At 45.8% G+C, this 27,981-nt stretch overlaps 3 protein-coding genes across 11 annotated transcripts; 2 read left to right on the forward strand and 1 right to left on the reverse strand.

Moving 5' to 3' along the window:
- Positions 1 to 90: 90 nt before the first annotated feature.
- Positions 91 to 12,024, reverse strand: S100A13 (S100 calcium binding protein A13). 2 transcript variants are annotated; one of them, XM_010594749.3, is made up of 3 exons: positions 11,338 to 11,849; positions 10,722 to 10,914; positions 91 to 346 (listed from the first exon to the last, which is right to left on the reverse strand). In XM_010594749.3, the coding sequence occupies exons 2-3, from the start codon at positions 10,872 to 10,874 to the stop codon at positions 203 to 205; spliced, it is 297 nt and encodes a 98-aa protein (XP_010593051.1). In that variant the 5' UTR covers positions 10,875 to 10,914; positions 11,338 to 11,849; the 3' UTR covers positions 91 to 202. The 2 variants fall into 2 exon arrangements, with proteins under 2 accessions (XP_010593051.1, XP_003415130.1); XM_003415082.4 differs by lacking the exon at positions 11,338 to 11,849 and adding an exon at positions 11,894 to 12,024 and having other exon boundaries at positions 93 to 346.
- A 776-nt stretch (positions 12,025 to 12,800) lies between these two features.
- S100A1 (S100 calcium binding protein A1) lies at positions 12,801 to 16,435 on the forward strand. Of its 2 annotated transcripts, none has more exons than XM_003415083.4 (3): positions 12,801 to 12,929; positions 14,936 to 15,089; positions 16,115 to 16,435. In XM_003415083.4, the coding sequence occupies exons 2-3, from the start codon at positions 14,949 to 14,951 to the stop codon at positions 16,256 to 16,258; spliced, it is 285 nt and encodes a 94-aa protein (XP_003415131.1). In that variant the 5' UTR covers positions 12,801 to 12,929; positions 14,936 to 14,948; the 3' UTR covers positions 16,259 to 16,435. The 2 variants fall into 2 exon arrangements, with proteins under 2 accessions (XP_003415131.1, XP_023409751.1); XM_023553983.2 differs by lacking the exon at positions 12,801 to 12,929 and adding an exon at positions 14,644 to 14,763.
- A 1,529-nt stretch (positions 16,436 to 17,964) lies between these two features.
- Positions 17,965 to 27,639, forward strand: CHTOP (chromatin target of PRMT1). 7 transcript variants are annotated; one of them, XM_003415084.4, is made up of 6 exons: positions 17,968 to 18,271; positions 19,216 to 19,297; positions 20,844 to 20,997; positions 23,652 to 23,838; positions 24,631 to 24,768; positions 26,436 to 27,639. In XM_003415084.4, the coding sequence occupies exons 2-6, from the start codon at positions 19,233 to 19,235 to the stop codon at positions 26,639 to 26,641; spliced, it is 750 nt and encodes a 249-aa protein (XP_003415132.1). In that variant the 5' UTR covers positions 17,968 to 18,271; positions 19,216 to 19,232; the 3' UTR covers positions 26,642 to 27,639. The 7 variants fall into 7 exon arrangements, 5 of the variants coding, with proteins under 5 accessions (XP_064138685.1, XP_003415132.1, XP_023409752.1 ...); XM_023553984.2 differs by having other exon boundaries at positions 23,655 to 23,838; XR_010321545.1 differs by lacking the exons at positions 24,631 to 24,768; positions 26,436 to 27,639 and having other exon boundaries at positions 17,965 to 18,271; positions 20,844 to 21,158; positions 23,655 to 23,764.
- The last annotated feature ends 342 nt before the right edge of the window (positions 27,640 to 27,981 follow it).

Here is a 27,981-nt window from a genome sequence, read left to right on the forward strand (position 1 = left end):
TGAGGCAGTTCTACCCTGTCCTATCAGGTCGCTGAGTCAGAATCAACTTGATGGCAATAGGTAATCTCAAGAGAGAAAAAGGGAAACGGGTCCATAAGTAGCACATTTTTGTTTCAAGAAGGAAGCTTTATTTGGGGGGAAGTGGGGTTCTGCCCAGCCCACCTGGCCCTGCTCAGCCCGCCCCCATCCCTGCTAGTCAGCTTTACTTCTTCTGGATCTCTAGGGCCACCTCCTTCCTGATCTCCTTAGCCAGCTCCCCAATCAGCCTCCAGTACTCATGGAACTTGAGCTCTGAGTCCTGATTCACATCCAAGCTTTTCATCTTCTCATCGAGGGAGCCCACATCCTGAGGAGACACCAAGAGGAAAGGCAGAGTTAGAAACTAGAGTTCTTGAGACAAGCAGTGAGGAGAGAATTGCCAACTGCCATTCTCTGAGGGAGGGCGAATAAAAATGGCAGCATGGAAGCATCTGACCTCCTCTAACTTCACAAGGGATAAAGAGAATCAAGATCACCAGCCCAAGGCTGATTCCTATGAGGCAGAGGTCAGACAAGCCTTCTCTCTCCAAATTTTTTACCAATTCTGACACCAACCATCCCTCCCACAGCATTCTCTACTTCTCTGCTGGGTCGACAATTCATTGCAACGGGCGCAAAGAACTCACAGACCATACTCTCCGTTATGAGGTTTATTAGGGAAGTAACAGGTTACAGTTCAGTAGCAGGCATTACTCAGGACACAGTTCTTCAATCAGGGCAGCCTCTTCTCAGAGGTGCCAGCAGGCAGGCCTCAACCTGGCCCTTGGCCCCTTGATGCCTCAGCCCAACCTCTGCCCTGCTTGGACAAGCATTACAAAGCTCTTTAGCTCCATCAGTAAGTACTTGGAGGCACCCCACTCTGCCAGCAAGCCTCGGCCTGAAGGCACTCAGCTCTCTGGCTCCGTGGATCAGCAAGACCAGCTCTATGGTCTGAGAAGCCCACTGTGCCATCTTGGGCCAATCTCCTGGTTCTGCTGCCACCATTTCTATGCCACTGCTTCTTGCCATCTTGTGCTGTCTCCAGTGTTACAACCCTCTCCGTCTCCTGGGTATAGAAAGTTCTAAGTGCAGAGATCCTGGGTCCAAAGGACACACACTCCACTCCCATCTCTTCCTCTTGGTGATACTGAGTTCCTCTGTTTGCTTTTCTCTTCTTTTATCTCTTGTAAGATAAAAGGTGTGACTCAAGTAAGGGTGTGACTTGAATAAGGGTGGTAAAGGTGGTGACTGGGGTAAGGGTGGTAACTTGAGTCACAACCTTCTGGTAAGGCAGCCACTGAAGATACATCCCGCTCTAATGCTACCTCATTAACATAACGGACAACTCACTTCCAAATGAGATCATAACCACAGGCACAGAGGCTAGGATTTATAACACATCACAAAATGGAGGATAATTACATCAGATCACAAAAATGGTAGATGGCTACATCATTACATAGCTGCCAAATTACATCATTACATAGCTGCCAAACCACTAAAAATTATGGCCCAGCCAAGTTAACATACAACCATAACCATCACAGGTTTCATACACCTTATTTGCAATCGCTGTGTGGGAGGCACAAAGACTATGACTAAAAAAAAAATTAGAGGGGCCATATTAAGTAATTCACCGCATCACAAAGAGGAGGGCTACAGCCCCAGGACAGCGATGCTGTGGTAGGGAACTCCAAGAGGCACCAGCAGGGGAAGGTGGAGAAACTTGATTTGTAACATTTGCTGTGGTGTAAATACTCCCATGATGGCCAATTTCAAACCACAAACATGATGTCAACGAAGGAGGTTATGAGCTGGCCCCAACACACCACTGTGCCAGCCATGAGATTTGACCAAGGATACTCAAGGAGCTGTTGCAGGGATGGATTCAGTCTGGTCACTCTCAGAGCCACCCTCCTTTTTCATGAGAGCAGGACAAGTTCACATCACTTAGCTGCTTGTTTGCATAACCCTGATGCCTTCCCAAGGAACCCTGGTGGTGCAATGGTTAGGCACTCAGCTGCTAACCAAAAGCCGCTCCATGGGATACAGATACGGCCACCTGCTTCTGTAAAGATTTACAGCCTTGGAAACGCTGTGGAGCAGTTCTACTCTGTCATAGGGCTACTATGAGTCCGAATCAACTTGATAGCAACGGGTTTTGGGTTTTAATGTCTTCCCCTTTTTCCAGCTGGGTCCTAACCTGGTAGATCAGGGAAATGGCAAGGATATGGGGTATTTGGTTTTCTAGGGGTCCTTGGCCAAATCTCTCACCATAGGCCTGTGGGATCCATGGATCCTATAAGCCGGATCATCATGATGAAAGGATTTGATGCAAGATAAAGATCACAGTCAAAAAGGAGACTGTTCAAAGGACAAGTCAAGGTCAAACCAGAGAAGGGTGCCTCAGGCGAAGCCTGACGCTCAACTTCTGACTAGACATTGGGATTGGGACGAAGGCAGAGAAGACCTGCCACATCTACAGATGGCATAAGGCTAATTCACAGAACAGCTACACAAGAATTTCAAAATCACAATTATGTTTAATTGCAAAATACTCTAAGTATTGCCAGTGGAAGGCAAGGATACCTAGTGAAACATTATATGGGGAGGGAAAAAACAAAACAAAACATGCAATTAGGCAAGAGAAAGAAATAAAAAGTATGAGTATCGGGAGAGAATATTAGTGTATTCTAAGAAAAAACCAAAACGGTGATAAAGGCTAATACTTCAACAAGTGCAAGCACTTAATAGAGCTAACTGTTCCAGACACTATGCTAAACACATGACGTGCTTTACTTCATTTAATTCTCATAATCTGCTACAATGAAAGGCTCCGTGAGCACAGGGCCGTTGTCCATCTTGTTCACCACTGTAACACCCCAGTGCCTGGGAGAGCAGAAATCTGACGCGTAGCTGCTGCTTGCTAACCACTGTAAGCTGAAGCCTAGGACTGTGACAGGACAGGACATAGTAGCTGCTCAATAAATACTGGTTGACTAAACACAAGACCAACCCAACAAGGAGGGTACTGTTATAAGTCCACTTCACAGGTGAGAACATTAAGGCTCGAAAGATTAAATAACCAAGGATGACAACCCTGCATTTGAACCTAGACTGTCTCAGAGCTTATGCTCTTATCCACTTCTTGATATTTCTCAAAAAAAAAAATTAAAGAACTATTAGAAATGATAAGGTGTCTGGTTACAATATTAATACACAAAAACCAATAACATTTAAGTATACGAATATTAACCAGTTGGAAAATTTAATGAGAAAAAAATCCCATTTAAAATAGTAAAAAATAAAATATTTAGGCATAAATTTACAAATCAAATCTTTGTGGAGAAAACTGAACAGAGGGAGATAAAACGAAATCTGAATAAAGAGAAAAACATAGCTTTTTCTTAGACTCAAAAGTGCCAGTTTTCTCTCAAATATAATTTCACATGATTCCAATTCAAATAGGAGTCCCTGGGTGGTGCAAATGATTAATGGACTCCGCTGCTAACCAAAAGGCTGGAGGTTTGAATCAACAACAGAGTCCACTGAAGAAAGGCCTGGCAATCTACTTCCCCCAAATCAGCCATTTAAAACTCTATGGAGCACAGTCTTACTGTGACACACATGGTGTCGCCATGAGTCAGAGTTAATTCAATGGTCACTGGTACTGGTTCAATTAAAATCTACAGGATTCTTTTTAACATAATAAAATGTTACCAAAATTCATCTTGAAAAATAAACACTGGAAATCACTTGTAATATTCTGGAAACTACAAATAATGAGGGAACAAACCCTACAGGTATTAAAACATATTATAAAACTACAGTAGTTAAACCAGCTTGTTACTAGATAAGCAATAAACAGATCGATGAAGCAGAAAAAAGAGACCCAAAATGCACATGTGAATTGAATAGGTAATAAACGTAGTGTTTCAAATTAGTAGGAAAGTTTAAATCATAAAATAAAGTCTGGGTTTTTTGTTCTGTTTTTTGTCTTTTGTTGTTATTGTCTGTTAAAATAGGGAAGATCTTTCTAAGCATCACATAAAACACAAAAGCCATTCAGGGAAAGTTCAATAGATTTGACTATACAAACTTGTTAGGGGGAAATACTTGCAACACATACAGTAGACAAAAGGCTAATGTCTTTATTCTAGGAAGAGCCATAACAAACCAATATGAAAAAGAAAAACTCTGATAAAAAGAAACAAGCAGTTCACAGAAAAAGCAATATAAATGTTCATCAGCAACATTTTTTGAAAATCAGAACAAGATCCCATTTTCACATATTAGATTAACCCGTGGCCATTGAGTGGATTCTGACTCATAGTGACCCTATAAGAGAGAGTAGAACTGCCCCACAGGCTGTAATCTTTAAGGGGAAACCCTGGTGGCATAGTGGTTAAGTGCTATGGCTCCTAACCAAAGGGTCAGCAGTTTGAACCCACTAGGTGCTCCTTGGAAACTCTATGGGGCAGTTCTACTCTGTCCTATAGGGTCGCTATGAGTTGGAATCGACTCCACGGCACTGGGTTTGGTTTGGTTTAATCTTTAAGGAGGTAGACTGCCACATCTTTCTCCCTCAGAGCGGCTGGTGGGTTGGAACCTCCGACTTTTCAGTTAGCAGCCAAAAGTGCTTAACCACCGCTCCACCAGGGCTCCTTACATATTAGATTAGCAAATGTTAAAAGATTGATAATACCAAATTCAGGCAAGGATGTGGAAAACGGGCAGGCACTAGCATGCACTGTTGATGACCACGTAAACTTGTCGGGTGGCAGATTGGTAATATCTATAAAAATTCAGTAAAAAGATGCCTTTTGACCAAATACTTCTACTGATATTTACCCTATACAGATATTATCCTTCAAGTACATAAAGATATATGAACATGGGTGTTTGCAAAAGAGACAAAAAAACCGGCACAAGAGAAATGTCAGTCAATAGAGGTTTTGGCTATGCAACTTTGTGTTAATCTATATAATGAAATACAGGGCACCATTTTCATTTCATTGATTGTAAATGTTATTAATACGATGTTAAAAATTTTATCTTAGTTTTAAAATGTTGTATGAACTAGGGCTAGCTTACAAACTGTAAAATACGAAAATATTTAGGGAACCATGACTTTTTACCCTTCTTTTTTTTAATTTTTTTATTGTTGTAAAAAGCATAGGTAACACATTTGCCAATTTAACATTTTTCACACACAGAATTCAGTGAGATCAATTACATCAATCGTGCTGTACAACCATGACCCGTATCCTTTGCCAAATTTTTCCTTCCCATAAACAAAAACTCATTGCCTCCTAAACAGTAATTCCCCCCACTCCCCATTCTCTAGCCCCTGGTAACCTCTATGTATGTTTATTTACTTAATAATATTTTATTATGTTTTTGGTACAGGTTTACACAACAGTTTAGGTTCCTCTTTAGCAATTTCTATACAAATTGTTCAGTGACATTGATTACGTTTTTCACAATGCATGAACATTGTCATGGATTGAATTATGTCCCCCCAAAAATGTGTGTATCAACTTGGTTAGGCCATACGCGGCGATTGTTCTCCACTTTGTGACTGAAATTTTATGTTGAGAGGATTAGGTGGGATTGTAACACCACGCTTACTCAGGTAGGTCACCTCCCTGATCCAAGGTAAAGGGGGTTTCCCTGGGGTGTGGCCTGCACCACTTTTTATCTCTCAAGAGATAAAAGGAAAGGGAAGTGAGCACAGAGTTGAGGACCTCACACCACCAAGAAAGCAGCACCAGGAGCAGAACACGTCCTTTGGACATGGGGTCCCTGTACCTGAGAAGCTCTTCGACCAGGGGAAGATCGAGGACAAGGACCTTCCTCCAGAGCGGATGGAGAGAGAAAGCCTTCCCCTGGATGTGACACCTTGAATTTGGACTTGTAACCTACTAGACTGTGACAAAATAAATTTCTCTTTGTTAAAGCCATCCACTTGTGGTATTTCTGTTATGACAGGACTAGATGACTAACACAAACATTCTCAATACTTCCAATTGGTTGTTCTGTTTCCATTAATCTAGTTTCCCTTTCCCCTTACATTCTCATCTTCGCTTTAAAATAATTGTTGACTGTTTGGTTTTATATAGATGATTTTTTTTAAAGGAGCATAGTTCTTATGGGTAATACTCTTTATTTTGTGAGCCAATCTGTTATTTAGCTAAAAGTTGATCTCAGGGGCTAGTTTCATTTCAAGGTTTCAAGAGTAAGTATCTCAGGGCATAGTTTTAGGGAGTCCTCCAGACTCAACTGGTCCAGCAAGTCTGGCTTTTTGTTTTTCTTTAGTAATTTGAGGTTCTGTTCCACCTTTTTTTTTTTTCTATTCTACCAGGGTCCATCTATTGTGGCCCTGATCAGAACAGTCAGTAGTGGCAGCTGGGCACCATCTAGTTCTTCTGGTCTCAAGGTAGATGAGACCATGGCTCATGTAAACTATTAGTCCCTAGTAACTACTATTAAACTCTGATCTGTATATAGTTACCTATTTTAAGTACTTCGTATTGGTAACATCATACAGTATTTGTCCTTTTGTGATTGATTTATTTCACTCAGCATGATGTTTTCAAGTTTCATCCATGCTGTACCATGTATCAGGGCTTCATTTCCCTTGAAAGCAGTGAGACAAACAGGCACCACTTTCTTTAACAGGAAAATATCCACTAGTCGTTAATTTTTTTAAAAAAAACTATTTGTAAGATGCATTCATTCATTCACTCACTCAATAAATATTTATTGAACATCTACTAGGAGGTGGGCACTGCTCTCAGCACTGGAGATAAAGCAGTGAGCAAACTCCCTTCCTTCATGGGACTTACATTCTTGGTAGACATACGAGTATGTAACGAAGGTCAAGTGTGATGGGTGTGTTCTCGAAAAAATAAAGCAGGGCCAAGGAATAGAGAGCAATGGAGATAATATCTGGAATTGGTGGTGAAGGAAGACAACTCTAAGGATTTGCCATCTGAGCAGAAATCTGGATTAAATGAAGAATAACGCTAACAAATACCTGGACGATGAGCATTCTGGGCCGAGGAAAAAGCAAGCTGAAAAGCCAAGAGGCGGGAACATGCTTGGCATTGAAGAAAGGGCAAGAAGGCTGATATGGCTGGAGAGGTGTCAAAGGAAAGAAAAAAGGAGTGAGGGAGGAGGAGAAGAGGCCGATCACATAGGGCCTTGTGGATCACAGAAGAGACCTTCAATGTGTAAGAGAAGTCCCAGGGTTTAGAGCAGAGGAATGACATGATCTGATTTACGATTTAAAAGGAAAATTCTGGCTGCAGGCTAGAGTACAGATTCTGGGGAACCAAGGGTGAAAGCAGGGAAACCATTTACGAAGCTATCATAATAGGGCAGGTGGTGGAAGACTGCTAAGACATGATTGAATTAAAGTATTTTGATAGTAGAGCCTACAGGGTTTGTTGATAGACTGGCTGAAAGGTGTGAGGTATGGGAAAAGGAAAAGGAGACTCCAAAGCTTTTGATCTGAAGAAACGGGGGAATTGTGGAGCCACATGCTGAGATGGGGAGAGGAGCAAGTTGCAGAGGCATATGGTGGGAAATACGGTTCTGCCTTGGACATGTTTGGTTTGAGATGCCTACTAGGGACCTAAGAGGAGATGTCAAAGTAGACAGTTGGATGTGTAAGTCTGGACTCCAGAGAAGAGTTCTGAGACAGACTATAAATTTGGGACTCATCACTATATAAAACCAAAACCAAATCCAAATCTGTTGCCCTTGAGTCGATTCCAACTAAGAATGACCCTATAGGACAGAACTGCCCCATAGGGTTTCCTGTGGCTGATAGATTTGAACTGGTGACCTTTTGAATAGCAGTAGAGCTATTAACCACTGTGCCACCAGGGATCCTTGATCATCAGCATATAGATGGTGCTTAAAGCTATAGGATCACCAAGGGAGTGAATGTAGATAAAGGAGTAAACAGGTCTAAGAACTGAGCCTGGAGGCACACCAACATTCAGAGATTGGAAAAAGGAGGTTCTTAGACTTTATTCAATGTGTAAAGCAAAGAAGACTAAGGAGGAGCAGCCACACAGATAGCAGGAAAACCAGGAGCACTTGTTATCTAGAAAACCAAGTGAAGAAAATGTTTCAACAATGTAAACAAGGAATATGAACTGATCATTTAGCAGTAAGGAGATCACTCATAATAGTAGCAAGAGAAGTTTCAGTGGCAGTGGGGTGGTGGGGATGAAAAGCTGACTAGAATGGATTCAAGAAGAAATGGGGGATGGGGAGCGGACAGTGTCAGGAGAGGAGAAAGTGAAGGCCCTAAGTATAAATAACTCTCACTGCTTTTGAGGAATTCTGCTATAAAGGGGAGCAGAGATATAAGGCATAGCTCGAGGGGGTTATAGGGCCAAGGGAAGTTTTCTTTCTTTCTTTTTTTTTTAAGATGGGAGATATTACAGCATATGTGCAAGCTGATAAGAATGACCCATAGAGAGGAATCATTTAATGATGCAAGACAGAGAGGGAGAATAATTGCAAGAATAAAGTCTTTAAGTAGGCCAGAGGGGATGGGATCCAGGGCACCAGTGAAAGGGTTGGCCTTAGGAGCAGTGACAGATCCTTCATGGTAACAGGCAGAGCATGTGCTGATCAGGTTGCAGATTTGGGAGAGGGAGCACTGAGAAGTTTCTTGACTGCTCCTATTTTCTGTGTGAACTAAGAAGCAAAGTCATCAACCGAGAGAAGAAGAATGTGGAGGGGGAGGTACTGGACCCTAAGGAGAGAGGAAAGTTTTGAACTAACCATCTGAAAGAGCTGGTAAATGAAGTGATGAAAGAACTGTAGAATTGCCAAGGGTCCCCTCGGGGTTTGTGGTTATAGATTTAAGTGAGACAAGTCAGCATGGCTGTGTGTGTGTGTGTGTGTGTGTGTGCGTTTATTTGTTTGTTTTTTCCAGTCAGATTCACTCTACCAGTGCAGAATCAGGATGCTGGATTTAACCAGCATGTTAATCAGCAAGTTAATGTAGGTAGAGTGTTGGATTTAACCTGGGTGGTGCAAGCAGTTTGCGTTTTACTACTAACCTAAAGGTTTAGCAATTCGAACTCACCCAGCAGCACTGCCAAAGAAAGGCCTGGTGGTCTGCCTCCATTAAGGTTATAGCCAAGAAAACTCTATGGAGCAGTTCTACTCTGTAACACATGGAGTTGCCATGAGTCAGACTCAACGAAACAGGGCAACGGGTTACAGGGATGCCACCAGACAAGCAGGACAGAAGGAGACAGAAGCAAGGAAGTTAAGGGAGTGATTATAAGAATGAACTTTAGAACTGGAGTTGAGTAAGAAGGTTAATAAGGACACAAGGGATGAGGATGAAAAAAGAAAAAAGGGTCAAGAGATTAGAGGTTCCAGTGGTATAAAGGAAATGCTGGGAGGAGGAAAAGAGGAATAGATTTGGAAAGTCAGGAGGTGGCAGTCAGAGAAAGGAAAGCTTGAAATTAAGATTGTGGAGGTGGCACATTTTTTTGGTAATAAGGTCTAAAGTCCGAACATAGAAATGGGATGCTGAGATGAAGAAGGGCAGAATCTTTGGAATTTAGGTTTTGGATGAGTTGTCTGTGGGGATACTGAGGCCACCGAGAATAATGACAGAAGCAATCATGAGAAAAAGAACAGTAAGCCAGGGGCTGAAGTGCTATGAAGACTGCAATAAGAGAGATGGCAGGTAATACACGGGCTTCCAAAGAGCAAGGGTGCTTAGCAAGAAGGAGGAACTTAAATCTGGAAGCAGCAATGAAAAGCAAAGAGGTCTTCTCCTGTGTTCCCAGGCCCAGAGGGAGTTGGATGTGGAAGAAAAAAAAAAAGCCATTACTTGACAAGGCAACAGGGAATGTTGTACCTTCAGGCAAGAGCCAGATTTTCAGTAAGATGATGAGGAAAAAACTCTGAGAAGTCTAAGGATGAAGGGGATTTTGCCGGAGAAAAGACTATGAGTTTCAAACATTCATTTGTGTTTTTAAAAAATCCATATTCTCATACTTTTACATGCCTGGGAATTTTCAGAAAGGATGGAAGAGAAACTCAGCAGCCTGGAATGGTGTGCCAACCCAAAGGCAATGAAATTTAAGTCCTGACTCCTTTCTGTTAGCAGGAGAAAAGGAATGACCCTGTCAGGCACAATGTTGAGGGGATTTCCGTAGTGGGTGGAAAGTGATCATAGTTCCTCCTTATGAGCCCCTGATATACTGAGATTCTGTGACTCCATGAATTTGGCTGTTTTTACTTTTATTTTTGACAAGCCCCTTTGCACCATTGGACTTCAGTTTCCATATGTGTGAAGTGGGGAAGTTGGGCAATGTTTTCTCTTGACCTCCTTCTAGCTCTGATGACCTACGAATCTCCTGGAAGCCAGCCCTGGGCCCAGTCCTGTGTTGCGAAATGAGACCAGAGAGGCACAGACTAGACACAGGACGCCAACAGTATGGTCTGAAGAGATCATGAAGCCCCGTAACACTTTCGCTTGCATAAACAGGTTTTTTAGTTACCTAGTTAGTTACACACACACACCCCAGGTAGGAAAATCAAGAACCATTTATCTGCACCCTTCCCCACAATCACACTTGTGCTCATACCATCATGCTCAACAATATCACCCACAACCACTGTCTCACAAAATCTTAGTCCTGCAGACCCTCACCTACCTTGAGCAGGTGAGGCAACTGCTGGGTGACCAGTTCCTTAAACTCATTGATGCTGAGGCTGTCCTTCCTGCCCTCCCGCCCTGCAAAGGTGAAAAAAGTGGTGACCACTGTCTCGATGGCGGTCTCCAGCTCAGTCAGTGGCTCTGCTGCCATGAAGACCCAGGGCCTGGAGCTGGTGTCCTGAGGGGCTGACCTGCAGGAGATGAAGGAGCAGAGGGAGAGTCAGGGAGACCAGGGGATCCAAGAATAGGCCAGAGGGTTCCCTGCCCTGGCTTTGCCACCTCAGGCTTCCACCCAGAAGGGGAATTATGTAGAAAAAGGAGAGGGCAGGAGACCAGGCAACATCATCTCAGTTGAGGTGGGTGATAGGAGGCATTTCAGCTCCAGAAACCCTTTCTTCTGTAGGTTTTGAATTCTAGGGGCCCTTTTTTAAGTGTTTGTGTCTTAGGGACCCTTCTGTGGTGGCCCCTCAGATTGGAGTCCCCTCTGTTGGAGGCTCTCAGTCTGGGGGTCCTTCTTTGGAGTTCTCTCAGTCTGGGGATCCCTCTGTGGAGTTCCCTCAGGCTGGCAGCCCTTCTGTGGGGTTTCAGTCCCAAGGGCCCTTTTGGAATCTCACCCAGCCTCAAAGGGTCATAAAGTTGTTTATTTCCGAAGCTTGTTTGTGTTCAGACGTGGGTCTCCACCCGCCTGCACTCCGCCACACACTCTGGCCGCTCTTTCCAACAGAGGAGCCCAGGGTCTGGCAAATGCCCAGCTGTGGTCAGGGCTGGCAAACCCGTCTTCATCATTTCCCCACTCCGCCTCCCTTCAGGCGCAAGTGCTGAAGCAGCTGGGCACAGGGCTGAGCCCTGGACCCCACAGACCGTCTCCTCTCCTGTTGCCGGTGACAGGGGTCCCCGATGGGACTCGCTGACTCCCCGCGCCCAGAAAGGGAGGGAGAGAGGGCTTCGGCACTCAAAGTCCTTGAGGGTAAGGGGGGCGGGCTGGAGGAAGGGGACATTCCCAAACGCCCCGCCTGTTCCCAACCACCGCCTGCAGGGAATGTTGCTTGATTTCCCTAAACCACTTCCTGAAATCCTATCTGAGCTGGCTCCGGGGAAGGGACCTGAGAGCCCGAGGAGGAAAGGGGTGCCCCAGGCTCTGCCCTGCAGGGTTAGAGGGACGCGACTCACCGGGGCAAGGAGATGGGGTGCAGCGAGCGGGAGCTGCCGGGCTGAGGTTTATAAGCGCCCGCGGAGGGAGGAGAGAGCCGCTCACAAGCCCAGAAGTGTCGAGTTTCCGTCGATGATTCGGAAGAAAGGGTACCGCCCAATCACGCCTCTGAGCTATGAAGCCTGGAACCTGGGCCCCCCGCAACCCAGCGCCACAGCGCCCCCACTTGGGGGAGGACGGGAGGACCTGCCGCGAGATGCCTGGATAGATCCCACCCAGCAGGGATCCTATACCTCCGAATACAGGGGGCCCCCCAACCTAGCCCCACCACACCCCACATCTAATCAGGAGTGTATAGGATGAGAGCGGAGAGGCAACTGCAGATTCAAATAACCAACCGAGGGAGCTCAGAGCTGAGAGACCCAACCTAAGCAATGCCACAGAGCGTCCCTCAGAAATCAAGATCCTCTCAGCGAACTCATGACTAAGACATCATAAAAAGGGCTCCAGGCCGAGACCCCCAGAGAGGAGGCCCTGGATTGAAGTCCCTCAGTGGAGTCTCAGACTGAAGCCCCTCAGGCAGACTCCTGGGACTAAATTACTCAGGGGACCCCCCAGTGAGACTTTATGGAGGAGCTTCAGTCTCAGACCTCCTCAAAGGGATCCTCCCCTTCCTCTGTCCAATGGGGCACAGCCAGCCACAGGGGCTGCCAGCTGAGCTGGGGTGAGACATCTCTGTCCCTCCCAGGGCCTCTTTTCCGTGGCCCCCTCGCCTTGCTGGTGCCTAGCAAGGGAGAAGGTGGGGGGGGCGGGCAGACCAAGGCTGGAGAAGAGGACACAGGGCAGCCTGTTCCAGCCCAGGAGACAGAGGGCGCCTCTGTTCGCTCCTGGCCCTTTGCCCCACTGGGTGTCTGTCTGTGAAGGGGTGGAGCCAGTGGGGGGGGTCAGCGGGGGAAGGAGGACTGAAGACAGGTCTCCCGACACAGCTCTGGTAGCCACATTTGCAGACTCATCTGTCTGTCCAGAACCTGCTCCCACCTCAGGCCCAGGCTAACTGTGAGTATCCTGCCCCACCTGGGCTAGGGCCCTTCCCTGGCTAGCTTGGGGGAAAGGGGGTTTCAGGGGAGTTCTAGGAGTCTGGGGATGATGGCATTGTGGAGGACCGAGGGTCTGGGAGGAGATAGTGTGGTGGCAGTTTGGGATTTGGAGGAGACAAGATTGGGAAGGTGATGAGGCAGCCAAGTGAAGGTCAGAAGGAGATCTGGGAGCTCAACAGATGAGGAAACCAGTGGGGAACCTGTCAGCCCTGAGCAAGTTTCCGGGCCACTGGGCCTCCCAACAAGGAGCCCACAAGTCCCCTCCCAAGGCTCCCACAATCTCCCAGGTGCAGGCTTGGGGACCTGGTAGCCCCCACCTTGTTGCCAGTAGGGTAAGAATAAGAGAGCAAATAGAACAGCTGCTTCGGCCTGCCCCCCCCCCCCGCCACCCCCACCCAGCCTGCCAAGAGCTCAGGTCCCAGGAAGTCCCGGGGTGGCAGAGCATGGATGATGTGATACCAGAAGAGGGAGCACTACGGCACTGTACCTACCCCCCACTCTACCTGCACATGATCTCCCCTTTCTCGGCCCAGACCTCCAGACTCCTCTTTCCCCCAATTCTTTACTCTTTGTTTTCCCATCTGCCCTCCCCCCACCCGCCAACTCTGCAACCAGGTCCTCTCAGAACTGCCCCCCCACAAAATCCCAGGGTGCTCAAGAGCTCCAGGCAACCTCCAGGCACCCCTCCTGGATGGGGCAGGTAATCAAGCCCCAAAACCCCTCCCTCATACACCCCCTTATCCCTTCCATCAGCCCCAGCTTGGGTTCCCTCTCCTCCTGTGTCTCTGTGACAACCATTTCTCATGTCTGGAGTTCAGGTGACGCACACAAGGATTCCATTGAAGAGCTGGGATGTCATCTGATCAGGGCCCATTGTCCAGCCCCCCAGGCCTGGGGAAGGATGGGGACACCTGATCTGAGACATCTGAGCTGCCCCCTGAGACTGTGAAGGGGCTGATTGTCCTCCCAGGGCCAAGGGAAAGAGGCCCCCCTGGCTTGACAGGCTCCTCACCCCAGCCCTCTCCTCAATAGGCCCCTCCATTCTCCTCTCCCAGCCCCTTGAACTCAAAGGACCGCTCACCTTTAGCCCTTTATCTCCTCCAACACACACCATCCCCATTCCCCCTGCTCCCACTGTCCCCACAGTGAGCAGGCTGGGCCTGGGGAGAGGGGTGATGGAAAGCAGCAGGGACAACAAGGCCCTACAGGTCTCCTTGCCCCTTTATGGAAGCCCTGGCTCTAGGGATAAAGGGTTAAGGCTCCCTTCCCACCACTCACCTGATGAAGGGGCTGATTCTACAGTGAAGTGAGAGGAGCCAAACTAGAGGTAATGGGAGGCATACCCCAGGGAAGCCAAAATGACATATTCAGGAGATAATGGAGTTGAGGCACCAAAAGGGTTCCCTAGGTTGCTGACAGGAAGCTCAGGGGCGGTGAGATCCTCCCCCAAGAAGTCTTGGGCCACTCACTCTGGCTGCTACCCCTCCATTCAGGCTCACTGAGGGCACCAGACTAACTCCTTGCTAGGGTTGGGGAGTGGAGTCAAGGTTGTGGAGAGACCCCAGCCCACCACCTCCTACAAAAGAACTTGGCTGTGCTGCGCAGGCAATGCCCAGGATAAAAATAGAGCCTGGCCACATCCTGTGACCATTCCTGCCTGCCCCACCCTCCTCAGTCTCTGCCCAGGCAGCCAGGACCCACTGCAGCAGTCCTCTGCAGGACTTCAGAGCCAACCCAGCTCCATCTGCTCTATCTCCATGCCCAAACCCTGACTCCATCTGGTCTGGATTTAGGTCTGTTTGGGTTTTCCCCACATTGTAAAATCTCAGGGAAAGATAAATAGGTGTGGGGATCTGATCTCGTGGCTATTCTGGCCTCGGACCAGGCCTGAGGCCAGAACTCCCCTCACCCCAGCCCCAGACGCCCTAGGCTTGGTCCCCAGCTCACTTCCATCTTGGGGGGTAGGTGAGCTGCCGAAATGGGCTCTGAGCTGGAGACTGCAATGGAGACCCTCATCAACGTGTTCCACGCCCACTCGGGCAAGGAGGGGGACAAGTACAAGCTGAGCAAGAAGGAGCTGAAAGAGCTGCTGCAGACTGAGCTCTCCGGCTTCCTGGACGTGAGCAAAGAGTGGGGGTACAGGGTGGAGTGGGCAAGGAGTGGGCACCTTTCTGCCATCTACTCATCCTACTCCCAGGTCAGCCCAACCATCTCTCTGCTCTCCCAGGCTCCTCTCCTGCGTTTTTCCAGGCTCCCCTGCTTTTCCTGGTTCAAGTCCAAATGCCCTGGTTTACTGAGCACCTGCTAAGTGCTAGGCCCTGTGTAGATCCATCAGCAACAAAGCTCACAGCCTAGAAGGGAAAGACTGACACTTGAAAGTTAACCATGAACTACGGGAAATATACGGAGCCTTAACAGGGGTCCCAAAAAGGTTTGTGGCAGAATATTAACCTGATTAGAGTGAGCCAGCTTCTCCAGACAGGTGACACTTGAGCCATGGATTTCCACTGGTAGATAAGTGGGGTAAATGTAGACAGCAGGTAACAGCATGAACAAAAGCATGGGAGACAGAAGAAGAATATGGAACCTGCTCAGTAGTTTGACTGGAGTGCAACATACAGATAATTAGGCCGCAGATGCTAACAGGGGTCAGTAGTAAAGAAGAAGCCACAGGCACAGTAGAAAGTGCACAGGCTTTGAGGTTTGATTAGATCTAGGTTCAAATTCTAACCCCACCACTTTCTAGCTTTGTGACTTTGGGCACATTACTTAACCACTGACTGACAATTTTTTTCTTCTAAAATAGGAATAATGAAACTTACTTCATATTATTTTTCTTAAGATTTAAATCAGATAATGCGTGTAAACTCCTAGTGTATTGCTTGGCTCATTGTAGGCACTCAACGTTTGGTAATTTCTGCTAATACTATTTCTCTGCCATGTTAAGGAGCTTATTCTCTAGGCAACCAGTTCATAAATGTTTGTTACTTTTGAGGAGGGGAGCAGAGGAGCTCCATTGGATGTAGCTCTCCCTCTTGCTCACCTCTGTCTCCTTCTCCCCAATCAACTATTCCCTTAACACTGACTCAGTGCTAGGCCCCTATACTCCTTGTACACCTGCCCCTTCCTTTCCTCCCTTGGCAGGCCCAGAAGGATGCCGACGCTGTGGACAAGGTGATGAAGGAGCTAGATGAGAATGGAGACGGGGAGGTGGACTTCCAGGAATATGTGGTGCTGGTGGCTGCCCTCACTGTGGCCTGTAACAACTTCTTCTGGGAGAGCAGCTGAGCAGGCAGCCCCAGTGAGCAGCGCCCTTCCCCTCTACAGTGCCGGACCTGCCCATTCACCCCACTTTCCCCTCACCCCACTTTTCCCTCCCCACATTCCCCATTCCCCATCAAGGGCGCAAGAGTAGCAGGTCAGGCCTGCAACTCCTCTCTCATTAAAGGCTTCTCTCTCGCCAGCCATCTGCTGTCTGTCTCCTCTGGGGTCCAGAAGTGGGTGGAGAAGTAAAGACTGCTCACTCAGGACTAGCCTTATTTGGGGAGGAGCCTTACTTGGGGAAGGGTCTTATTCGGAAAGAGGTCACTTGCATTACATCCTCCTACTTGAGGAATGCTCAAGGCCCAGCAATGTGGGGTTTTAGGGTTCCAGCTGTTAAGTGGAAGAGACATCAGCTTCTTGGCTATAAAGCCAGAAAAAGAATCTCCATTCAACATTAACCAGTATTTACTAAGGACCTACCAATGTGCTTAAGGAGGTGGCACAGCTACGGTTGCTAACCAAAAGGTCGGCAGTTCGAATCTGATTGGAAACCCTATGGGGCAATTCTACTCTGTCCTATAGGGTCCCTATGGTCGTGGTTTTTTTTAGGGAGTCCCTGGGTGGCATAAAGGTTAAAGCGCTTGACTACCAACTGAAAGGATAAAGATTAGAGTCCACTCAGAGGTGCCTCAAAAGAAAGTCCTGCTGATCTGCTTCTGAAAAATCAGCCATTGAAAACCTGTGGAGCACAGTTCTACTCTGACACACATGGGGTCGCCATGAGTCAGAAGGACTCAAGGCAACTGGTAACTGGTACCATGTGCCAGACATTGTGTAGAAACTTAGGATACAGCAGTGAACAAAACAAACACCATCCTTACTCTCACATGGCTAAAGTCCAGCAAGGATACCGGGCCATTAAAACACATACACACAAGTGCTAGGAAGAGAAATAAAAGAATCTGATGCATAAGTAAGGTGGAGGAAGGGTTGAAGATGTGTTCATTCACTCATGTCTCAAATATCTGAGCACTCTGTTGTGTATCCAGACATAAAAAAAGTCCCTTTATAGAACTGTGTCAAAATTCACATGGCTGGCAGGTGGAGAGGGAGGACATGAAAGGGTGAGCAGGGACGCAAAGATCTCCCCAAATAAGGACTAAGCCATATTCAGGCCAAATTGGGGAGGGAAAGAAGTGGAGAGGTTAATACGGACGGGAAGCGGTGAATGGCGCAGGAACCGGGAAAGTGTTCTCAACTCCCAAAATAGGGAGAATGGGGTTGAGCGGACAGCCCGGCTCCGTGATCTGCAAGAGGTGGAGTAATATTCCGCGGAAAGATTTTTAGACGGTCAGACTTAGACGGTCTATCTTAGGAGGGAAGGAGTAAACAAGGGGATACGAAAACATTTTTCTTCGAGACTGAATCCGTCTCAGTGGCCCTGACTACGAAGGACTCCAGGAGTCTACAGCTCCTAAACCGAGGCGCCTCCAACGTGAAGCCCCCGCCAAGCCTCAACACTAGGGCCATTGGCCACGCCCCTCCGCGGTCGGAGCGCTTGGTGTAACACAAACAGGGCCTTTTACTAAAGCTCCGCCTCCTCCCTGCGGCTCCGCCCCTCATCCTCGTGCCCAAGTAGCAAAAGTCTTTCCCGCCCCCTAGTTGTGCGTGGATCTGACGCCTGACGTAATAGCGTCGACGCCATTTTAGCCGGCCCCACTCCGCACGGGGCGTGGTGGCCATTTTGTTTTGGACGTCGAGCGGGACACGGCGGCGTCGGCGGCGGCAGCGGCAGCGGCAGCTGTGGTGGCATAGACGAAAAGAAGGAAAAGGCAGGCTGGGTGAGCAGGCGGACTGGCCAAACAGCCCGCAAACAACAACGAGCTAGCCTAGCAGTCTATCGATTACGCATCTAACCAACCGCCCACCAAGTTACCCCGAGCCCCCCACCGTCAACTCAGGTTCGGCCGGTCCCCGGCCCGCTTGCCGCAGCCGTGGTGGCAGCCCCGGGAGGAGCACTGGCGTCCGTTTCTTTTGGTGCGTTTCTGCAGTGAGGAGGGGGAGAGTCTTGGGGAACGGAAGGAGCTGGCGGTCGCGAAGTGGGGGGTGGTGGCATGTGGAAGCCGACCGGGTGTTGGAGTGAGGACGCCCCCGAGAGGGGGCGGAGCCCGGGAGGAGGAGGTGGGGAGAGGCTCAACTGGAAACTGGTGGCGGGATTGATGGGGGATAACAGGGAAAAAAGGAGAATTGTTTGGCGAGTTGAGCAAAGCTGGCTGTCTTCCCCAGGTTTTGAGATGGTAGAGAGGCTAAGTGAGGGCTGTGGGACTTTGGCTTGAAAATTAACGGTGGCTTTAGCGTTACATTCTGTAGAGAGCTCTCTGGGAGCTAGCTCGCAGGTGAATGCCTATTTAGGAAACCTTTTCTACTCCATCGTCAAGCTCCCCAATCCCTTGCTAAGGCCACTACTCGACTTTAACGTCGAAAGCCAGTTTTGAAGCCAAGTATGCCTGTTTTTTCTCCAGATCAATGCTTCTCAACTTTAGACGCGCATTAGAGGCACCTGGCTAACATTCCTCCCCCCATTGCTGATCCCCAGCCCCACCCCCACCGATTGTGGTTAATTGGTCTGTGCCTAGGTTTCTATAGTTTTAAAAGCTCCCTGGGTAAGTCATATGTTGCCATACACTACCAGTTGAGAACTGATCTAGATTAAAAGCCAAGCTGTTAACACCCCTTTTTGCCATCTTTGGTTCTGCTACCATTTTTGAGACTTTGGCTGATATTTTATGTTCTGTGGGCTTCAAATTTTAATAGTTTGAAGTAATTACCTTAAAAACTTAAGCAACTGAAATGTGTTTTCATGTGATCTTCAATAGTCAGTGGTGAAGGTCTTTCCATTTGTTGTTGGTTCGGGCCTTGGCCCTTGTAGAAAGAGGTCGTTGTTATTCCAATTTGCTCATTTTGTCCATTGTCCTTTGTAGATTCTCGGGATTTGAAGATGGCTGCACAGTCAGCTCCGAAAGTTGTGCTAAAAAGCACCACCAAGATGTCTCTAAATGAGCGGTGAGGCAGCCAACAGCAACTTCAGCTCGTTCATAAGAAAACATTACTTAAATTGGCCCTGGGATCCAATGCACAAAAACGGTTTTAAAATAACTAAATACCAACAGAAGGCTACAGACTTCTGTTCTTAGTTGCATCTTAATATGGTACACACATTGGGCGGTTGTTTCAAAACCCCTTTTTCAGTAGATTTTTATGTTAAGCTGTCTGAAACATTTATCTGGTGGGATGTATTTTAAAAAGACTCCTCACACCCTCCCTCTCTTCACATTTTTTTTTTACGTTGATACAGGGGTGGTGCAGCACGGTAGCATGGTACCCTGGCTGCAGAAGGCTTGCTGCCCAGTCCAAGGCCAGCAGTGTTGCGTCTGGCCTGTAAGAGGCAGGTAGCAAGCCATGAATCTGTCCAAAGGCCCTTGAATATCATTCTTGGGCCTTGTAAGAGGCACTTGCTTTGCTCCATTTCACTTTCTTCCCATTCTGCTTTTAGTTTGTTTTTGTTTTGGATTCTTTTACAGTTGTGTTCTTCTCTTTCGTGCCATTCATCTTACCTTAACAGAAATAATAGAGTGTCTTCCCAAGCTCTGAAATGATTGAACTAATTTAACTTTCTCATAAGTAATTATTTGGAGTCAGGAAAAGTGTCCATTTGAGGTTAAGAAAAGTTTAGGTATTTAAAGTAGCTTTTGTCTCTGAGAGCTCTGTTCATTGAGGGCCTTTGGCCAATAAATTTATTAAGTTGATGTTAGACTGCTAGGAGATTTGTCTGTCTATTTTTGTCTTTTTGAAGCATATGTGCTGCTTCTCTAGCCCCTTTGGTATGATATACTTACTAGCTGTCCATATTAGCAAGCTACTGAGTAAACAAAACATAAGAAAATGTGATGCAGTCCTGTAATATATATGGATGTACTATTTCCGTAATCCCTGGGTGGTGCAAACAATTAAGGCACTTGGCTGCTAATAGGTTGGTGGTTTGAGGCCGCCGCCCCCCTGAGGTGCCTCAGAAGAAAGGGCTGGCAGTCTGCTTCCCAAAAAGCAGCCATTGAAACCACCGTGGACTACAGTTCGACTTTGACATACATGGAGTCCCCATAAGTCAAAATTGACTCAGCAACTGGTAGTAGTTCCATGGGCTTTGAAGGTGCTCTAGTCACTCCTTGTATTTGCCCTTGGAATGCACTCTGAGGTTCCCCAAGGTTTTGGTTATCTTTGTTTGTCTTTGAAACTACATCTTCTGTCTCTTGTTATCATATCTGCTTATTGCGTGTTTTTCATACCTTCCATTTCTCTAAAAGCTGTTACCTGAGCCCTTGTTATCACTTTTGATTGAATGTGCTGCACTTAGCTGCATTTCTAAGTTTCTGATTCTTGCAAGTTTGTGGAAACAGAGGAGTCTTTAACCCACATCAGCCTTGATCTAAGTGTACCACTTTACTTAAAGTTCGTGGGATCTGGAGCTCCTGGTCTAGCAAGCCATGAAAATGCCAATAAATGTTTTGTAATAAAGCTTTTATTTAAACATCCATTTTGTTCGACCTTGAAGCTTTACTAATATGCTGAAGAACAAACAGCCGATGCCAGTGAATATTCGGGCTTCGATGCAGCAACAACAGCAGCTAGCCAGTGCCAGAAACAGAAGACTGGCCCAGCAGATGGAGAATAGACCCTCTGTCCAGGCAGCATTAAAACTTAAGCAGGTGAGAGAATGGGTCTTAATGCTCCAGAAGCAGCTGGTGATCTGTGTCAGGCAGAGCCCTGAGGCTGTCAGGACGTGATGGATGATTTACAAGGTGGCTCAGGGCAAAAGCTGAAACTTCTCTGGAAGAAAGAGAAGTTCAGAAAATTCCAAATTGGGCAGGTACTGATAAGTAACTTTTTATTGTCTTTCTCTTTCGGGGAGTTTGCCATCTTTGTGGTCTGTTTCTGTGTTATCAATGAGTGTCAGTCTCTTTATTCTCTGATCCTTCTTTCTCAAAGTAGATTTACTGGCCTTTTCCACAAAGAAAGTTGGTTTCTGTTATAGATGATCTTCAAAACATCCTTTGCTCCCTATTAAATGATTTACAAACTAGCGAAATAATTTCATTCTTCTTTGTTCCCTAGTATAGGGAGTTCTGAAGGCCTCGGTCAAAGGTTTCAGTGCTAAAATATAGAAAGTAGGGTGCCCCTCATCTCCACAGCACCTAAAGTTTTATCAATAAAGTATCACAAGAGCACTGAGTAATTTAAGAGTTAGTGGGTTCTCTCTCAAATTTCCAGCAAGAGATAATTCTATTCAGACCTGAAATAAAACCTGCTCTTTATTATTCATAGACTTTATATGCAAGTCCGGACAGTGGCTGTGGAAGGATATGTCCAAGCTGTGGCTGGGCGTCTGGAGGGCGGTGCCATGCAACTGTAAGGATTTTAGCTGGTAGCACTGCATGGCTGTGCATAAATTCAGCAGTTAAATATAACACACCCTCCCACCCCCACCCTGAGCCATTGGGCTCATTGACCAAAAATAAACGAGGCTCTTTGCATCAGCTACCTTAAGCCTTAGAGTGACTGGATTTGTCCCTGACTCAGGAAAGCAGTAAAAAGCACCACATTTTCCAAGAGTATATGTAAAAAAATTGCTGAAGATAAGTCTCTGACATTTTTCTAAATGACTTAACAACAGGTAGCTTTAAGTGTAGGCTTTGCAGAAAGTAGCCTCTAGAGCAGTTTTATTCAGTAAAACTTCATGCAGTGATGGAAGTGTCCTGTCTGTGCTTTCTGCTACTGCAGTCACTCGCCACATGTGGCTGTTGAGCACTTGAAATGTGGCTAGTGCAATTGAGGAACTGAATTTTTAATGTTATTTACTTTTAATTTAAATAGCCATATGTGGCTAGTGGCTGCATTATCTTACAGCACAGCTCCAGAGTGGAAACTGGGTGGTAGAATTGTCGTTCTTAAGCTTCCTGTCAATGTTAAAGACCAGTATTGGTGGCAAGTAAGGATTGGGAGAGGAGAAGAATTTCTAAGCAGTCTCTGGCTCGTCCATTTAAACCCAGAGCTCAGGAGGATGTACTCAGGATAACTGAACACAAAAGGACTTGTGGAATGGAATCCCGACCTCGTAATTGTTTTGTGTTATTGGGGGAGCAGTGTCACAGGCCCTTACGGTTCGTTGCAACAGCCGATTAGGTAGATAATGTCTAGAGCCTACCCCTTTGGTTTGGGTAGATAATGTCTAGAGCCTACCCCTTTGGTTAGAAGCACTTTGTGATCTTGTGGTAAAAAGCTAATAATGCCTCACAGCATCTTTTTGGGAAGTGTTAACTGCAAAAAAGAAAAACAGTGGTAGTGACTTGTAGGTGAAACCTAGATGCATAGAATTTATTTTCATTCATACTGACTGATGGCTTTATAGGAAGACAAGTTTGCTAGTGCCTTGGTGTGTTAAGGCTGTGTTGCCCTCTACTTTGAAAGAATTTAATTCTCTTGAGATGTGATGATCTTCATTGGGTTTCTCTTTGAGGGGCAGATTATTGAAAATCACTATCTCTCCAGTATATCTTTGTGTCAAGTGTGGCCCTGAGTTTTATCGTTATAACTCACCTGTCTTAATTCTAACACATAAGTTTGGCTGGCTGTGTACAGAGGTACATTTGAGTTATAAGTTTATTTTGAATTAAAGGTCATTAAACTGGCTCAGTGGAGCACTTTCAAAAGACAGACGTGGAATTATCGATATTTATGAAATTTAAGGAAAGGAGATTTGACTGTTCTGTGTTTATTTACATCTTAAGGTAAAAATGGACCATCTGGAGATAGATACTCAGAGGAAAAATGGAGGAGACTGGCCTCTTTGACTGAGAAATCAATCTTGTTCTTAAGTCATAAGAACTCAAATGAACTTGTAATTTAAATTTTACCCAGAGTGTGATGAACTTCCTGTGGTCTTTGAGTAAGCCTTTGAAGACAGTGGTAGTCCTTGGGCAGGTATGAATCAAGTCACATCATTGTCAACCTTTGATTCAAAAACAGCAGAATCCGGGAGTTGAACTCAAGACTGTTCTTCCTTAAACTAAAATCCCAGGTGGTGTATGACTTCAGTAGCCAAAATAGTGAGGTAATTTGTGGTGATGCAGTATCATGGAACCATACTCAAGCTTCTTAAGAGTTTTTGCTCTGAATCAGAATTTTGCTGCTTTTATACCCATGTTCTGAGGCAAAGCCTTGCTTCTGGTTTGGGGTCCTTTTGACACAGTTTATCTCCCTCCACACCAGACATCTCACTCGCTTCTTTTTCTCTGCACTTTGAGTTGCCATATCCCATTGGATTCCTTTTTTGATCTCAATCCCCTAACACCTTTTTTTCCAGAAGAGCTTAAAGCAGCGCCTGGGTAAGAGTAACATCCAGGCACGGTTAGGCCGACCCATAGGGGTCCTGGCCAGGGGAGCAATCGGAGGACGAGGCCTGCCCATAATCCAGAGAGGCTTGCCCAGAGGAGGACTACGTGGGGGACGTGCCACAAGAACCCTACTTAGGGGCGGGATGTCACTCCGAGGTCAGTGCTGTGTACCTGATCATTGGTAAGCCTCACCCCCTTCCTTATTCACTTGGGCTGCTTATGGACACATTTGTTTAACATCTTTAAGCCTGAATTTGTATTGATATAATAAGTTTTGAAATCACATATTTTTAATAGTGCTGCATGTTTTTTATCAATACCATCCCTTTTCTGATAATGTGCAATGGTGAGAGGCTATGACCTGCATAAAAACAGGTAATTCATGTCATCTCCATTCCATTTTAAAACACCCTGCTGCTGCTTGAATCAAAGCACAAAGTCAAGTCTAAGGAATTTATGGGTCTGTTGGCCTATATCTTAACTACCATCACTGTGTTTCTGGTGCTAGTGAAACGCTCTTACATCTGGGAAAAAAACAGGACAAATTGACCCAAAGCACTTACCTATATGTTATATTTTGGGCACTGTTAATACTGTTTCCTCTATTGTTTTTGTCCCTTACAAGAGCATATTAAGAGCAGGAACCATATCAGTAAATCTACGGTAATACTAGGCATCTATCTGATTATTTATTAGATACTTATTAAATGTATGTACTTACTCATTAACATACTCCCGCTTCTTCCAAAAATGGATTTTGATCAGACTTGTTGAATTGATTGAATAAAGAGCAGCCTAATCTATTCACACTGAGTATGCAGCCTGCCCCACCCAACCTAAAAATTAACCAGATTACTCTCATTTAACCCTCACCGCCTTCCTTTGGTTAGAATCTACTTTGTCTCTCTTGGATTTACCTGCCTATACATTGTATGCCTCCTCTCCAAGGTCAAAACCTGCTCCGAGGTGGACGAGCCGTAGCTCCCCGAATGGGCTTAAGAAGAGGTGGTGTTCGAGGTCGTGGAGGTCCTGGGAGAGGGGGCCTAGGGCGTGGAGCTATGGGTCGTGGCGGAATCGGTGGTAGAGGTTAGTCAGCTACCAACTTCAGAGAGTAGCTTCCCCTTATTTCCCTCCCTCAAAAACTCAGAGCCACCTTTCTTCACAGCTTCAAGTTATAGACAGCCTTATTTGTTTGTCTTGTTTTGTTCTGAAACTGGCTTATTTTGTAAATTCACATGCTGGTGGTATGAAAGTCCCATGGTTTTTTTTAAGAACCAGTCAAGAGTCAAGTGTATATTACAGAGCCAAGTTATACACAGTTGTCTTTCAGGCTTTTGCAAATTTAAATTATATTCTTAAAATGACGAAATGGTCAGTTTGGGGTTTGATCTTTCTCTGACCCTACCCCACCACCACCACACACCCATCCTGTAGCTCAGAATCCCAGTTTGAGTCAAATAAGAATAGGGAAGATGGAGGTAATACAAAGGGGAAGCAGAGACAGGATGTGGTGAGACTTGGTACTGGGCATTGCTCTGAAACCAAGTAAATTCAAGGTAAAGTTGGTGCCTATGGGGGAACCAGAGATTTCATCCAAAAAAAGATCAAAGGAGAAAGCAAGATGGTGTCATTGTCAGTTAAACTGGCTATTATCGATAGTCTTACCTTTGAGACTTACTGATACTTGTCTTGTGACTTTATTACCCAGGTTGGAAATGAGTTTTAATGGTGTTGCCGTTTACTAATGCCAAATTTCGTGGGCGCTTTCTGCCCTGGAGCTTAGTGGAAAACTCTCAACACCTGTCGGGGGAGAGGGGTGGGGGCAGGGGAGGGGTCTGTTCTTTCAGCTCCTGTGTCTATTTGCTTTGGTCCTTTTAAGGTGTGTGGTGGATTTTTCCATAATTGATGATGTTGTAGTTGCCAAGGGATAACTGTTAGGAAAGGAAATTTGATAACAGGGCTTGTTTTTTTCTCTCCCATTATATGCCTCTTGGCTTATTGAGTGAAGTGCAAGTTAGTTACGGTTTCAGGATGAAATAACATGTCTCCAAATTATCTTTGACTTGGTTTCTGAGACATCACAGAGGTGTGAGGGATAAAGTAACTTTTCAGAAAGCTGGTATGTTCTGTTAAGTGAGCTGAAACCATCTCAGGTAATCATTATTGTCATTAGGTGACTAAAATCAGAGGTAGTAGTGACTGGGATTATTCAAAATGTTTTTCCCATCTCCCAACATTGTTCCTGTGTCAGAATAACTCCTCAGTCTCTTGGTAATAAACTCCTCAAAATAACTGCTTGATAAATTTAAAGAGAGATGAAATAACTTTCCAAAACGGTCTCCAGTAAGGCCTAATTTGAAAACTAGCTTCACACCCCTGATTGTGCCCTTGTTACCTCCTCTCTATCAAATACAATGTATTTTAATTATAAATTTATAGAGTCTAAACTTTAAGGTAATTTCTTTGTGGAGAGATTAAGATTTTTTAATTGTAATTTTTAGTAATTTTCCTTTAGTTAATTGATAAATTTTTTAATAGACTTTAGAGATCGGCATGTAATAAGGGATTCATTACGTGTGCTTTCCATGTGTTGCTTTCTGCCCGGTGTGTTTGCTATTTTCTCAGATTTCCCTCCTCTCTGCCCTGCCCTTTCTCAGCTAGGCCCCACTGTTCTAAGGGGCATTTACCATAGCACCTATTAAGCCTACTTGTAACTGTTGTCTTTTTTTTTTTCTCCCCCCTCTTTGGGCCAGGTCGGGGTATGATAGGTCGGGGAAGAGGGGGCTTTGGAGGCAGAGGCAGAGGCCGTGGACGAGGAAGAGGTGCCCTTTCTCGCCCTGTACTGACCAAAGAGCAGCTGGACAACCAGTTGGATGCGTACATGTCAAAAACGAAAGGACACCTGGATGCCGAGTTGGATGCCTACATGGCGCAGACAGATCCTGAAACCAATGAGTGAAGCCTGCCCTCCCTCCCGTGAGAGACTCTCATTGAAGTCACCACATCTGGAAATAACCGTGAGATAACAGATGAGAAGAAACCTGGTTGAGGCTGGAAGGACCTGTCAAAATAGGCTGTGGACTTACTTGCCACCAGTTTGCATTTAGTGTGTTCCTTTACTTTTTGATACTGTGTTGTATGAAACCCTTTTTCCTTTGACTTGTTTTATATATTATATATATTTTTCACCCAGACTTCTCTTCACATATGGATGTTTGTTGGCCTTGTGGCTGGAACACCCTCTTCCTACCGCTGCCTCCCCTCACTTGTCGTATTTTCTGACATTCTGACATTTCCTCTGTTCATCTCTGCATCCCCAAAAAGAGGTCCCAGAAAGAGCCATTGAGGGTATGTTTTACAATCAGTAGTTCTCCCTAATGTCTAGGTTTCTAAAAGGCCTCTTTAGTGGCCTTTCAGAAACATTTAGAAAATCCGAAGCTCCAAAGTGCGTTCTGCTGCGTTGACAATTTAGTGTAGCAAATTGGGAACACTGACTTAGCTATAGGACCACATAACAGGTTACAGGTGATAGCAGCTCTTATCTAGTTAAAGTTTACCACCATGTGTGTTGACACCACATAGATGACAACCAGTGTGCACTTTCTACCCTCAAGTGAGAGAAGCTTTTTGCTTTGTATCATGTCCAAGGGAGTACTATTGGGTTGGCTTATACCTGCAATGCAGGGAAAGAAGCCATTTGCGTTGGCAGACGCTGCAGAAGGGTGAGGGATGGAATGATGGCAGACTAACTGCTGGGAGGGGTCAGGTGATACTCATGCTGAAATGCTATTATCCTTGTGTTTATTCCAAACTAGTCTTGGGCTTCTCCACTCATTTGCTTTGTTCCACCCTCTTATTTCCCTTGAAAGTTTAATTAAGTACAACCATATTTTGTCAACTGTTCCAGTTTCAGTGGAATATTGTATTGATTATAACAAATCGTTCTCTCAAATCCAACCTGGACTTTGTCTTTATTTGTTGCATTTCTTGAAATACCATGGCCAAATTCAGAGTGTCCTGATAAAGTGTAGAGAGTCCTTTTCTTGGCTGTATTAAAATTCTGGGGAATATATGGCTTTGGGGCAGGGAAAAGTGAAGGATTTGCCTAAAAGGAAATGAAGGGAATATTAGATTAGGGTGTCTGCTCAAATTTAGATTCAGATGTCATATCACAAAGGGGAGCAGGAACTGCCCTCCTTCAGTTAGACCCTGGAGAAAGATTATGAACTGCCCTTTTCTTCACCCCACAAAGTAGTAGACCCATAGGAAATGAGCAGGATGGTCTTGGGTAATATCCTG

This window comes from Loxodonta africana, chromosome 3 (genome assembly GCF_030014295.1).
Source record: "Loxodonta africana isolate mLoxAfr1 chromosome 3, mLoxAfr1.hap2, whole genome shotgun sequence".
Classification (NCBI taxonomy): Eukaryota; Metazoa; Chordata; class Mammalia; order Proboscidea; family Elephantidae; genus Loxodonta; species Loxodonta africana.

Coding starts and splice junctions, on each gene's coding strand:
- CHTOP (XM_003415084.4), top strand. CDS start 19,233: ATGGCTGCACAGTCAGCTCCGAAAGTTGTGCTAAAAAGCACCACCAAG. Junction 23,839..24,630: donor GGGCGGGATGTCACTCCGAG/GTCAGTGCTGTG, acceptor CTCCTCTCCAAG/GTCAAAACCTGCTCCGAGGT. Junction 24,769..26,435: donor TGGCGGAATCGGTGGTAGAG/GTTAGTCAGCTA, acceptor TCTTTGGGCCAG/GTCGGGGTATGATAGGTCGG.
- S100A13 (XM_010594749.3), bottom strand. CDS start 10,874: ATGGCAGCAGAGCCACTGACTGAGCTGGAGACCGCCATCGAGACAGTG. Junction 347..10,721: donor AGTTGCCTCACCTGCTCAAG/GTAGGTGAGGGT, acceptor GTGTCTCCTCAG/GATGTGGGCTCCCTCGATGA.
- S100A1 (XM_003415083.4), top strand. CDS start 14,949: ATGGGCTCTGAGCTGGAGACTGCAATGGAGACCCTCATCAACGTGTTC. Junction 15,090..16,114: donor AGCTCTCCGGCTTCCTGGAC/GTGAGCAAAGAG, acceptor CTCCCTTGGCAG/GCCCAGAAGGATGCCGACGC.